Consider the following 13,514-nt stretch of genomic DNA (forward strand, 5'->3'; position numbering starts at 1 on the left):
TCATAAGCAGATTTAATGGCAGAAAAAAGAAATAGCTAATTTCCCAAACTGGATGCATGGTCAAATACATACAAGAATAAAATTAGTAAGAAGAGTGGCAAAGCTGATAAATCATTGGTCTATCAGCTTAAAAATGAATGCTTGGTTGAAGAGGATGGATGTCAAGGAAAATTAAAAAATGGTGACAAGCTTACTGTCTCAGGAGATAGGGCAGCTTGGTTTGACATGTTGCATTGACCATGGAAACCATGGAGGTGGTAGATAACACACATCAAATTCAAGACTGCTTAGCTAAGATTAGTCGACTAATGGTGTGCCAAGAGGTTGACAAATCACTACAAAACAATCTCTCTCCTCCAATGAGGTGGATGAAGCCAGCAAACTGCTCCTTCACAGGAGCTCTGGAGGACAACCAAAGTAAACTGCCCCCAAAAGTGACAGAAACCTGTTAGACTCAACAATCACCACCAGCTTCTAATATTGTATGGCATACATACACTGCGTATGGGAACATACATTCATTATATATGGGAGCATTAAATACATTACATAAGGAAAGGACATCTTCTGAATACATACGTATGTAGGGTATACCACACACATGGTATACAAGAACTACATTTTGTATTATCATTTTTACTGAAAGTGATGATGCACCTTACATCAAAAAGGTTCCCATAGTCTCTTCTTCAATCTTTCCCATGCATATAGCTCCATATATGATAGTATGCCATAAATGCCTTGACATCTTTCCACAGTTGGGAATGATGCAGATAGTCTTATCCATATAAAAATAGCAAAGAGTAAGTGAGCATTTCTCCTGGATTGGGACAGGTAGATTTCTACTAGCACTTATGCTTTCAGTAAGGAATGAAAAACTTCTTAAATTAGTTGCTAGAAACTGGCATGAAAATGGAACTACTGGGGCTTTCAGCACCAGAAGCTGTTATACTTATTAGAGTAACCCCATTTATGGGAAGTATAGAATATGTGAGATCATTGCATTTTTGGTTTGACCACCCACTCCAAAAAAAAAGAGTTGTTTGAGACTGGACTTTTATGTAGAGGAGGTTTTTTTGTTCCTTTGGATAAACTGTTTGTAGCTAATAGCTTTCAAAGACTGAAAGGCATGCTGGATTGCAATAAGAGTAGTCCTAGTCACAGTGTCACAGTTTCATATTTTTGGAGGCAGAAGCTACTTGAAGATGTGCAGCTCCGTGCATATAGGCAATGGACTTCTGGCACATATATGTATGTATGCAAATCAGTTTCAGACAGATGTGGTTAGTTTGCTACACAGCTAATAGGAGCTTGCAGCACTCTGGGTGAAAGTAGAGAGTTAAATTTTCAAAAGCAGGGAAATCAAGTTTCAAGGTTGTAATAGAAGTTAATTTAGTCTGACCTTTTGCATAAGAAGAGTTTATACAAATTTATTCTTTTTGCTTTTATCCTATGCAGGGAAAGCCTGACTCATCTGTATTTAAAGCAGCTCTACACTGATTAAACTTTTCATAAGCATTTCTATTCAGTGCATGGATTTCTTTTAGGGAAGTGCATATGTATTATATAGTCTTATTAAAATAGAGAAGAAACAGCAGCAGCAGCTCTTTCAGACCAGACTGTCAGGAAGCAGCACGCCGTGGAACTGATGACCACAAGGTAAGTGATCATCCTTGTCATGCAAGGGTGGAGCAGACTCACATCAGGCTTCCTCCCTATCTGTGCCTAAAGCTTACCAATGACTAGGATCACCTCACATAAGATGTGCAAAACCAGAAGGGAAATGATTAGAATGGCAGTGAGCTTGCCAAGGGTGCAACGGCGGGGGGGCAAGTGTATTGTGTGCTGAAAAAGAGGCCCATAAATGGTGGTGAGATGCCATGGGTCACAACTCTTTGCCCTTGCTAGTGCGATTACCTTAACCAGGACAACACTGGAGCAGCAGTAAAGGTGAACTCATAAGGGGATGCAAGCTGGAAGCTTGCAAATTGTGGCAACCGGAGAACAGCTCCAGCTCTTCAGATTAGAACCTGAGTTAGGAAGAGAATATGATGAGAGCAACCAGCCCGTGAGCCCCTCCTGCACTGGAAACAGGCACCCGTCTGCACCAGAGCTAGCATCCAAGGAAGTCTGCCAGTACCTGGGGCCTCCTAAACACAGTTTAGGAGAAACTGGAAAGGGCCCAGCAATGGGCTACCACGATGGTGAGGGGTCGAAGCACATGGCTTCTGAGGAGAGGGTTGAGAATTAAGCTTGTTTAGTCCGGCGAAGAGGAGACCAAGTGACAATCTAGGAGCTGTCTGCAGGTATTGAAAAGGGAGTCACAAGTACATCAGAAACAAGATCTTCCCCATGGAATAAAAAGGTGGTATAATAAAAGGTAACAGCGAGAAGTTGCAGCTTGAAAAGTTCAAATTGTATTTTTTTTCTTATTTTATTTTATATTTTATTTTATTTTATTTTATCTTTTTCCTTAGGAGTGATGTAAAGTAGTTGAAGAGGTAATCCAGAGTAGATGTAGTATATCCATCACCAGATGTTTTAAAAACTCAGCAAGACAAAGACATGGCTGACCTTACCATGATGCTCATGATAATCCTGCTTTGAACAGCAATTAGACTGGGAGACTTGCAGCTGTTCCTTCTGAAACAAAATATTCTTGTCGTCTGTAACATGTTTGGGTAGGTGGATAACAGTTCTCATATAAAAGGCTGAGAAAACTGATTGGAATGAATGTGTGAGCACTATGTGCCACTCCTGGATAAATGCAATGGCAGTGCTGAATAAAATTGTGAATGCATATCTGCATCCACTCACAGTCTCTGAAGCAAACACTATCAACTGAATATTCACTGTAGCAAGAAGCTCTGTGTATGGCTATACGTGGCACTCTTAAAGGTATTGAGAGCTTTTAATTTAATTCAGAATGAGCTGGACCAGGCCTATAGAACATTTTAAGTACAAATAATTATCTCTTTATTTTTTCTTTAGAAGGGCATATCCCTCACTTAGTACTATCATTTTAAAGAGATGCTAATAACCTGTATGACAGTTTTTTTCTTTAATTTATAGCAGTCTATTCTGAGCAACCATGAATGTCACAGATGGAAGGAAGGGAGGAAGGAATGAAGGAAGGAAAGAGGTCACATCTGGCAGCATATGACAATGATGGAGAGAAAGCATGCTGAAAGTCTGTGCAAAGCAGATTGGAGTAAACCAGTGTGAATCGAGTACACCACCTATCTAGAATCAGCAAAATATCTTCTGTCCACCATAAAGCCCAAATTAACCAGGGGATCTGTATTTCACCTTCCCACTAAGGATTCATGAAGCATAAGCTTGAATTCTTGGAAAAGTTCTGTTGGATCACTTAATCAAAACCTCACATCACACACATAAAATGCAGCTTCAAGGACTGGGTTTGTACAAATCTGTCATGGATTAACCCTGGTAGGCAGCTAAGCACCACACAGCTGCTTGCTCACACCCCCTCTCAGTGGGGTAGGGGAGAGAACAGGTAAAAGTGTGAAAACTCATGTGTTGAGATACAGACAATTTAATAATTAAAAACTTTGTTAAAAAACAACAAAGAGAGTAAAAAAAAACAAAACCAGAAAACAACAAGAAAAACAAGAGATGCAAAAAAACCAACTGCTCATCACCAACTGACTCATGCCCAGCTGGTCCCTGAGCAATGGCAGCCCTGGCCAACATCCACACCTTCGCCCCAAGTTTATTGCTGAGCATGATGTCCTATGGTCTGGAACATCCCTTGGGTCAGTCGGGGTCAGCTGTCCCAGCTGTGTCCCCTCCCAACTTCTTGTGCACCCCCAGCCTTCTTGCTGGTGGGGTGGGGTGAGAAGCAGAAAAGGCCTTGGCTCTGGGTAAGCACTGCTCAGCAGTAAGGAAAACACCCCTGAATTATCAACACTGTTTTCAGCACAAATGGAAAACATAGGCCCATACAAGCCACTATGAAGAAATTTAACTGCATCCCACTCAAAATCAGTATAAAATCTGAAACTACTGACAGTACTTCAGAGGATGGTAGAAAGTAACTGCCTTGTTTGGATAGTTAGAAAATTTTGTAGCTTTGCATGATGGCGAGAGCAGAGGAATAAAGAAAAGAGGAACTCATAGAAGACACAGGCAAAATAAAAGCAGGAGATGTAGTCAGATCATGGAAAGGTGACCATGCAAACTTGGGAATGTCTGGACAAAGCAGAATAGTAGCTTAGGGCAATTTAGGCTACTCAAAGGACAGCAAATTAGGGGAACCATGAACAAACAGAGCAAGAGGCACAATCTTGCTGTTGTTGTGTTTGATCTAAAAGGCAAAACCAAACCAGAGAAGAGTCAGCTGTAGCTAAACAAGTCCCAGACAAAGTAGTTTATGACTCCAAATATTAATGGCATTAATAGACTAATTTTTACTTCAGTGATTATCTGAGCACACAGTTGTACTATAAGTTATGAAGTTCCTGAGACTCTGGTGCTATAGCTTGCCATGAAGCAACTGCATGAAAGAGCGAGAATGGGTAAGCCTAACTCTGACTCCAACAGACCTGGATTTATACTGATTTATACCTGAAAACAATTAAATGATTAAATACACACTGGAAATTTGGGGGAGGGGGTAAATAAGTACTAAAGATTGAGCTAGAAATTGTCAATTACTCAACAACATTCAACATCAAAATTGCTGAGCACATGTATTGAAATAAAACACTCCACAAGACTTCTCCGCGGACATGACCTTTAGCATCTAAATGACCAGCTGGAGTGAAATATGTTAGGCTGTTCTGATGAAAATTTTTAAATGGAAATTTAAGTCCACAAGGAAAATAATCATTTAGCTAGGCTGACACATATTGGCGTGCTGAGACTGCTGCAGAAGTGCCCCATGACTATTCATTATATATAAAGTTTCATGAGATATTTGCATAAACCTTCACAAGGGTCTAAGCCTGTTAATAGGAGATCTCACCTTTCTTCTGCATCACTACTTAGCTATTTCAAATGCAGAGGCAGAAAGGAAGAGATTTTTTTTAACATGCAGAAAGCACCAGATGAACGTACAAATTCTAATGAAAGCTTTGGCTTGAATTCCCAGTTTTCACATCATCTTGTGATAGCTTTCTCTCTCAAGTGTGGCTTTTCTCTGGCAAGGCAACAGTGAAAAGGATTGGTCAGTGGATATTTATTAATTGCTTTGAAGTAAAATAGTGCTCAGCATTCCTGTTAGTAATTTCCAAAGCTCTGTCCTAAGGTTTCAAGCCTGCAGAATACAATCATTTAAAGCTAAGCAATTTCAATTTCCTCTATTGTCAGTGGACAAACCTGATTTTGAAAACAAATTAACAATTTCATTAAAGAGAAAATGGGCATCCATTGGAGGCTGGGAAACAACACATTTCCTGCCAAATTTTAAAGAAGCTTGATTCATCTCTTCAGCGTCTGCTTTTGATCAAAGTGTACAGTCAAAACTTGCACCTAAGTATTAAAAACTGAAGAGCTAATAATTAGGGATGTCATCCAGTCTACAAATGCTAGGCCTCTACTTTTTGTCTACATCTTAGACACCCAAAAAGTGAGTCTTATTATAAGTTCCCTGGTCAGGGAAGAGAAGTAATAACCCTGAATGCCGCCAAAGCAGAAAACAGGATCACTCCTGCAGACTTTCAGTAGTACCTACATCTCTTCATTGACAACATAGAGAAATTAAGGCTTTTATTTTAGCAGAACAAATTCATTTTGCAACTAATTTTTAAGCACAAATTAGGTGATGAAATTAGGCTAAGTTCTATCCTTGAAGCAGAAATATCTCCAGAGGTTTCTCCAGGTTTTATGTAGGTAAGCATGCCACTATTATCAGGAGATTGAAAACCACCCCCTTGAAAATCCTCAGCCCAGCTGCAGAAAGAACTAGCTCTTCTGTTCCTCATCTACTCACACTTAGTCACTACTGCAATTTCTTTCCATCCATGTTCAAGAAACAAATCTTGCAGTTCTGAAGAGATTAAGTTCTTTCAAAAGTGGAGCTCAATGGGCTCTAGGAGCCCCAAAACAGTGGAAAAATTTAATCTAGCTATTAATAAAGTCATGATATCCACTAAATTGTTAGAACTGCACTGTTTTCAAGTGCTTTGAGTTTTTTAAAATGGTTAATGCCAATCCTTTTAAATGCTGCAGACTGCTTATATATAATTTTTATTTAAAGATGAAATAGAGATTGAAAACAAGTCAAGGCATCTTTGTGTCTTTTCAGCATGTCCTTCCATGAACTTGTCAATAAAACTGGATAAATTTTTGTTCTTCTTTCTTCCAGAATTACTGTGCCATTCCAAGCTAGATAACTGTCACTGAAAAGGAAATGGCTTCAAGGGTCAGGTGCTATTTCAAAGCACAATATCCCTTCTTTGGGCCTTTGGGGTGGGGATAAAGTCCTGTAAGAGTTCCAGCACTGTGTGAGATTCATCTGATCAAGTGTAGGTGTCAAGTAACAAGATAGCTAAATCTTATATCATGCACAGTCAGTGGAAAACAACAGGCCTAGAGAAAATTAGACCAAAAAAGTAAAACATGTCTGATAAATCACACTCTAAAAGTGCATCTTTCCTTTCACTGATCATAAAAGTAGTTAAACTCTCCCTATTAGGCCACAAACAGACATCTACAATGCAATTGCCTAGTTAAGCAAGATGATACTACTCTGTGTTGAGTTTTTCAATTCTTTGTAAGGATTTTTTTTACAATGAGGGTGGTGAGACACTGGAACAGATTGCCCAGAGAAATTATGGATGCCCCATCATTGGAAGTGCTCAAGGTCAGCTTGGATAGGGCTTTGATTAACCTGATGGTTGATCATGGCAGGGGATTTGGACTAGATGATTTTTAAAGGTCTCTTCCAACATAAACCATTCTATGATTCTATGAAATTCACCCTTGCTGGTGCACCTTCCTATCTGCCTTCCTTCCTCCTGTCTTTGCCCCTGTCTTTCAAAGTTCTGAGATCCTCTTTCTCTGCTGCTCTTTTCCCACATGTGGGCTATCACCTTTCCTTCAGAGAAATTACTTGTGGGCTATAGCCCATGCTTCATCTTTAACACTGGAAAACCTCAGTAGCCAAATGCACTTTACCTGTTGGAGCCAAGAGATCCTCCATGCTGGTTGTAAGACTTCGAGATGCTAAAGAAACAACCCTGCATTGCTGGCTTTGTTTTTTTCTTAACTAAAGAAGCCTATAGAAGTGAAGGGAGTTTCACTTCAAATATAGCTAACATGAAGCCCAGAGCTGGCTCTGGGCATTGACAAGCTACAAAAATTTCATGGTTGTGCTTCCTCTGTCCAAGTTCTTGAAAAACTGTCTTTTCCTCTGTGAATGTGGGAGCTTCACTTAAGAATTTAAGCACTGCCCCCATAGATATATCAAGCCAAGAGGAGCTTTTGCAGTTTGAAGGGAAATCCTTCAAGCAATATTCCTAATGTACTTAAATGTATTTAAAAAGGATTAATGTTAAAGGGCAATACATTAAAATTCCAAAGGTCAAGACAGAAACAAAGATGCTAACTGTGCAGTTATTTTGCTATTTGTTATGAAGGTAATTCTTAATATATATTTCTCTATATGTAAATCAAAACAATCTGACAATAAGTCCATGTTGATTGCTATAGTTTGATGAAGTCCAACTGCTTAGATGTTATTTATATCATAATGATGATGAAGATTTCTTTGCAATATAGTCTACATAATTAGAGTGGATTTACAATATTGAGAGTCATTATCAAGGCAACATCCCATTAAAAAGAATAAAAGAAGAAAAAGAGGGGGAGGCTATTCTAAGAATCTTAAAATGAATGCTCAGCTAGACCGTTACTGCCAATATTTCCCAAAATGTTCTGCCAGAACAAGGAAGATAAAATCTGTGTCTCATCGTTTCACAGGAATGACATCTCCCAGATTTTTCTGAGGCTTCATAGAAGCTCTCTGCCATACTCCACAAGGAGCAAGTTGTATGGACTTAATCCAACTCCATGTACAATCCAACCCCAATTCTGAAATCAGACTCTGAGCCATGGAAGAATATTATATGTATAGGAAAATGGAAACCTTTTGGTATGTTTATCCATCAGTCAGAGCGCTGGCAGCAGTATAGAATGTGAAAGTGAACATACTGAAAGGCCCACCAACTTCTGCAGCAGTGCAAAAGAGACCTTTCCACATTTCCCTTCTCTCATAATCATGCAAACAGAAGGCTGGGAATGCTGTCTAATGTACAAGGCAGGGCAAGAAACCACCAATCTGAATGTAAGAACAGCTACATTGGTATGTTGTCAGATTCAGTATACTCAGGATTGAAGAAGCTTGTGTGTGAGACCTTGAAATAAGCACACTTCTTTGTACAGACTGCATACATATATACACATATATACATTAGGCATATATATATGTGTAAACTAACCTCTCAATGTTTTTCAAAACTTTCTGTTGGCAGACTCTTGAAGATTTTCTAAAAGAGGAGCAGACCCTCATACAGCACACTGAAGCTTGCTGATGGTTGGAGATTTTGTTTCTTTCTTGTTTTTCACATACTCCTTAGAAGTCCACGTCTGTGGCTCAAAGCCACTGTACTGTATAACAGCTTAACCTACATGTCCCATTATATTTAAAATTCTGTAAACAATTTACCAAGAAGGAAATAAGCTGTGATATATAAGTGTAGCTGGCACTAAAATGTTGAGGTCGAAAAGTGATAAAGACTTCCCAAACAAGAAGCGGGAAACAGAAGTTCTTGATTCCTGACAGAATTTATTTGTTAACTGGGTAAATCCGGCTTTTAGCTTTAAACTGTCAATTTATAAAAGGGAAAAAAACATAAAATAGTATCTACCTATTTAATTCAAGTACTGAGGTAATATTTAATGTGAAAAAAATTTCAATATTGAAACACACCATGTAACTGTTTCTATATAATTTCTGTCCCTTTGAGGGGAAGATGATTATTACGTGCAATATAGCTTCCTAGTTTCAGGTGATCTTACTCTCACCCTTTCTCCTTCCTATTTTAAAAACATGCCTACATTATCAAACCAGCCTTGTTCTTTAGCAGCCTTTACCAGTCTGCTAGCAACTCTTTTCTTGAACTAATTCTGTGTAAGTTTTCAACTTTTCTTCTTTTGGAAAAAAGAATTTTTACTTTTTGCATGTACAAATATTTCCCTGTGTTTGCAAGTTTGTTTTTTTTTAATTTTTTAACTCTCTTATTTCAGAAATCTCCACTATCTTGATCTTAATTTACTGATGAGAGTCTTGACACCTGAAACCACCTTCGTCATTTTTTTTATAGCTTTTGTCATAAGATTTAGAGGGATGGTCACTTTATGTTTTTAAATGGATTATATTCGCATTAGAAAATTGCCTGCCTTCCAAACAAAAATAATTGTGAAGAATTATTCACTCTTTCTTGAAAAAACTGCTGTGACATTGAAAATTTATCAAAATGTTATGAAAATGTATAGAAAGTTATTGAAATTTGTCACTTTAAATCTGATAACTTTTTGATAAAAATTTTAATGAAAAAAAACCTAAAAAAAGTGAAAAATGGGTTCTTTTCCAAAACCTTAAAAACGACTTGAATATTTTTGTATGATTAAAGTTTTAAACTTTTCAACCAGCTGTAACCATATAAGAATTAGGACTGTATATAGCACTGCAAATGGACATTAGTAAAACATTAATAGACCATTGCAGAGAAGCCTAAGAAGACATCCTTATATTTTTTAAGCTTTCCACAATCCTTACCACTCTGTCTCCAGCCTATTTTTATCTGATTGGGTTCTTTAGGGTTATTACTGGCTAGCTTTTGAATTTCAGATCAGAGCAATAAATTTAAAAAAAAATAAAAATTTGTTGGGCTAAATGTACTTAGATACAAATGTAAAAGTAAAAATTGTACCTCTAAGGTTATAACAAGCAGAATAATGATCCTCTATAAATGTAAACAGAAGAAATGTTAATAGATGCCACTGATATTTTACAAGTAAACCAATAGACTCCTCTTGGTTTGGCAGCTTCTAACTTGAACAAAATTATTCCCAACTTTAAGTGGTTTGGGTTTTTTTAGAAGACAAATATCAAGATTTCTTCATTCCATATTAAAAATTTCACTCCTTTCCATTATTTGAATGTATGTATGTTACGATTACCAGTAATGGAACCATCCAAATATTTTCTTTCAACAAATGGAAACATTGAAACTTTCATAAATGTTTTTCAGGCTTCTCAGTTCATCACAAAGGAGGTTTTAACCTGAGTTCATATATCCTTTTTTCCTCTTGTGTTAACTACCCCGAAAGTACTACAAATGTATAGCTTTGTTAATACGTCAATAAAGCATTAAATCAAGGACAGCCAAGTTCCTGGGTTAATATTCAGGAGAAACAGGAATCATATTGGTCCAATCACATTTAAAGAATTAGCCTTTTTATTCTGATTCTGTACTTCAGAAGTGGCTCATGTCTTTATGTGGACAAAAAACATAGAAACTGAAGAGGAATATTTATTTCTTCCAAAAGCACCAGTATTTGGAAGCTTGAATGCCTTAAAGCCATAGCACTTTATTCTCTGAAACGGAAATGGAAATGGAGAGTTTGAAAGTCCCACCTGATCTCATTTCTAACACTGTAATCTTTTGGCTAAGGGATTCTCCTCCACTCAGTGAAAAGGTTTGCCTCTGTTACCCCATCCTTCAGGCACTATTTGAAGTAGTTGAGTCCTGCCACGAGGAAAAACTTCTCCAGGAAAAGTTCAGAGTCCAGCACAGCAATGTGGGCAGCCCGGCCTATCAATGTGTTGGCGGTGTTGGGCAGAGCATGGAACACGTTGTGTCTGATCAAAGTGCAGTCCTTCGCCCCAATCAAAGGCTGGAGCAGGTTGTTAATCATTTCTGCATAAACAGGACCTGCAAAAGAGTTTAGAAGTCACACCTACATGCCAAAGCTGCCAGATCCCCTCTTTCCTTCCTGTATCATTTAATGAGAGTTGCAACGAGACGGAAAATGGAAGCAAGGCCAAAATGCAAGAGATAGCAGTCCATTTCAAAGATTTGCCAAGTGCTGGGATTCTGTTAATCTACTGGAGGCATTGACCATCTGAAGAGGTCTGCTAAAGCTGCTAGCATGAAGAGTGGGACGCTCCTCAGCATTTAGCCTCATTTCCTCTGTGGTGGAAGGAAATGGTCTTGTTTCCTTCAGGGGAAGAGGGTTGGACTCACACTGCCTGTGAATTCAAATGCAAAGGGGTCTGGCAAGACATAAAGGTCCATTAGGGTTTCTCTGGGGAACCTAATGCAGGAAGGACACCATGCAGATAGTTGAGGAATTTATAGGGCAAAATCAATGGCTTGGGAAACTTGTACTTATAAATGATCTACACTGAATGTAGATCTGGCTCCTGCTAGGTCAAACATCTCCCTGAGAAACAACCACTGAAAGTGAGAGTTAGAAAATTACCTTTTAATTCATATCTGAAGTAGGATAGAAAGAGCTGTAGTTTAGGTACGATGTTTGAAGGCAACTGTGTTGGTTATTGGGTCTGGGTGTCTCTTTCTACTTCCAAAGAGTACCTCATTTTCTAGGTAATCACATATGTGAAATGGGTATGAAATTACACTGAACATTATTTCTGGAAGTGGTACCAAACTGAGCCATGAAACATTTTATAAATGAGGGAGACTGCTAATAACAAAGGCAATACTTGGGACAAGACACAGCCTGAGCTCACAGAAGGGCTAGGCCTCTGATGGCATGAGTCCTGATGTGCTTTACAGATTTTATTACAAACCAATATGATTTTAGATCTATCCCTTAAATTACCTTGCAATCATCCAAATGCTATTGAAAACAAAGGGACCCCCCCCCCCGACTTTGGATGTGCTGAGAGAGATTTCAGTACGTGAAACAAAGGTGAGACAATACTAGTAAATCAGTAGACTACAGAAAAAACATTGGCAAGAGCTAGTTCTATGATTATCACTTTTAAAAAAAATAAATTAGAGGCAAGGGGAAGAAGCAGTAAGAAACCTTTGATTATGACCTGATTGAAATTTGTTTTCATCAGACAAAGAGCTGCTTAAAAGGCTTCTTTTATTGATTTCAGTAATTTCTTGTGGGAAGAGAACACTTTCTTCCTTATCAAATAAACTTTGAGTTTTCATCATGCTGATGAAAAACTGTTCTAATGCAATGACCTCAGTTACGCAAAAACACAATTTCTCAACAGCTTTTTAAATATAGAAATGATCTTAAACATACCTGTGTGTCTGTCCTTAAGTGCATTTTTGCACATTTCTATTCTTGCTGAATGAAAGGGTACATATCTGTCTTGGGGTGAGGCCACTAACACAACATTTTTAAAGTACTGAAGACCTGTGGCAAATGCATTAAATACATTTATCACAATGATGCACAGCGATCAAAATACAGTGGCAGCATGACTACTTCATGTTCAAACACATTTGAAAATCTACAGTGCAAAATAGATGATAATTAAAACATGCAACACAAGCTTAAAAAGACTCATAATTGCTTAAACCCATTTCTGCTGCTTCTGCAAACTATGTGTTACTTATCAACACTCATACAGGTTAATTATATGTCAACACAAAAAGTAAGAACTCTCTCTGTTTGAAAAAAGTGTTTGATTAAAACCTTAATTTTGCAAATATTTATTCCTCTAAACATTGGAAACACGTGTACAGACCCACTACGGTCAATGAGTGGTTTTGGATAAATAAGTTTTCACAGGAATGGGGATCACATTAGAAAAATAACACAACAAATTAGTACAATTTTCAAACAAAATAGAGAGAGGGAGGGGAAGAGGAACCAGCTGCACTGCTATGATGTCATACTATTACATCAGTGTTGAGGGAGCCTTGGGATCCAGTCCCTGCATTCAGCAGTCCCTTGATAAATACACACTGCTGGTACATGGACTGGAAACCAGGAATCCTCCCTCTTCCCTGGAGGCAATGGGGCCATTGATGGACTGTGGAAACAGGCTCCTGCTGCTTGCCCTGTCTGTGGTCTCTTGAGCCCTCCATCACCCACATTCAGCAGAAAAGTAGGAAAATGGACACAGATGATGTAGTCTACTAGTCCAGAGAGTATCCTGAACACAGAAGAGCTGTGGGTTTGACCTTCATCTTTCCCTCCCCCTTATGTGAAAAGGGCCCAGAAGCAAGTCCATTGATTTCTAGATTTTAATAGAAAAGTTGACCATCACTACCACAAAGAAGAGTCCTGTTGGCTGCCTTTACTAAGCCTGGCTGAAGCTGTTTATCATTTTCTTCTTGTGCAATCATACCAACTGAGTTTGTGACTTCAGTCTGAGGTAAAAGGTAGGAGAAGCAACAGTGAGTGTTACCATATCTAAAATCTTATGTGAAGTAGTTCAATAGGTAATAATGTTTATTTTTGATTTCAAGACAAGAATAAGGAACATTTAAGGAGAT

The 13,514-nt window shown here is 38.2% G+C and overlaps 1 protein-coding gene across 1 annotated transcript in view; it reads right to left on the reverse strand.

The window, feature by feature from the left end:
• Window positions 1-10,461: 10,461 nt before the first annotated feature.
• FAM135B (family with sequence similarity 135 member B) overlaps window positions 10,462-13,514 on the reverse strand; it is a 210,591-nt gene continuing 207,538 nt past the window's right edge. The window contains exons 19-20 of the mRNA XM_069780111.1: window positions 12,313-12,426; window positions 10,462-10,961 (exon numbers count right to left, since the gene is read on the reverse strand). Coding sequence (XP_069636212.1) covers window positions 10,756-10,961; window positions 12,313-12,426 — 320 coding nt within the window. The 3' untranslated portion in view covers window positions 10,462-10,755. The remainder of the gene's footprint in view (window positions 10,962-12,312; window positions 12,427-13,514) is intronic.

Source organism: Haliaeetus albicilla, chromosome 3 (assembly GCF_947461875.1).
Source record: "Haliaeetus albicilla chromosome 3, bHalAlb1.1, whole genome shotgun sequence".
Lineage (NCBI taxonomy): Eukaryota > Metazoa > Chordata > Aves > Accipitriformes > Accipitridae > Haliaeetus > Haliaeetus albicilla.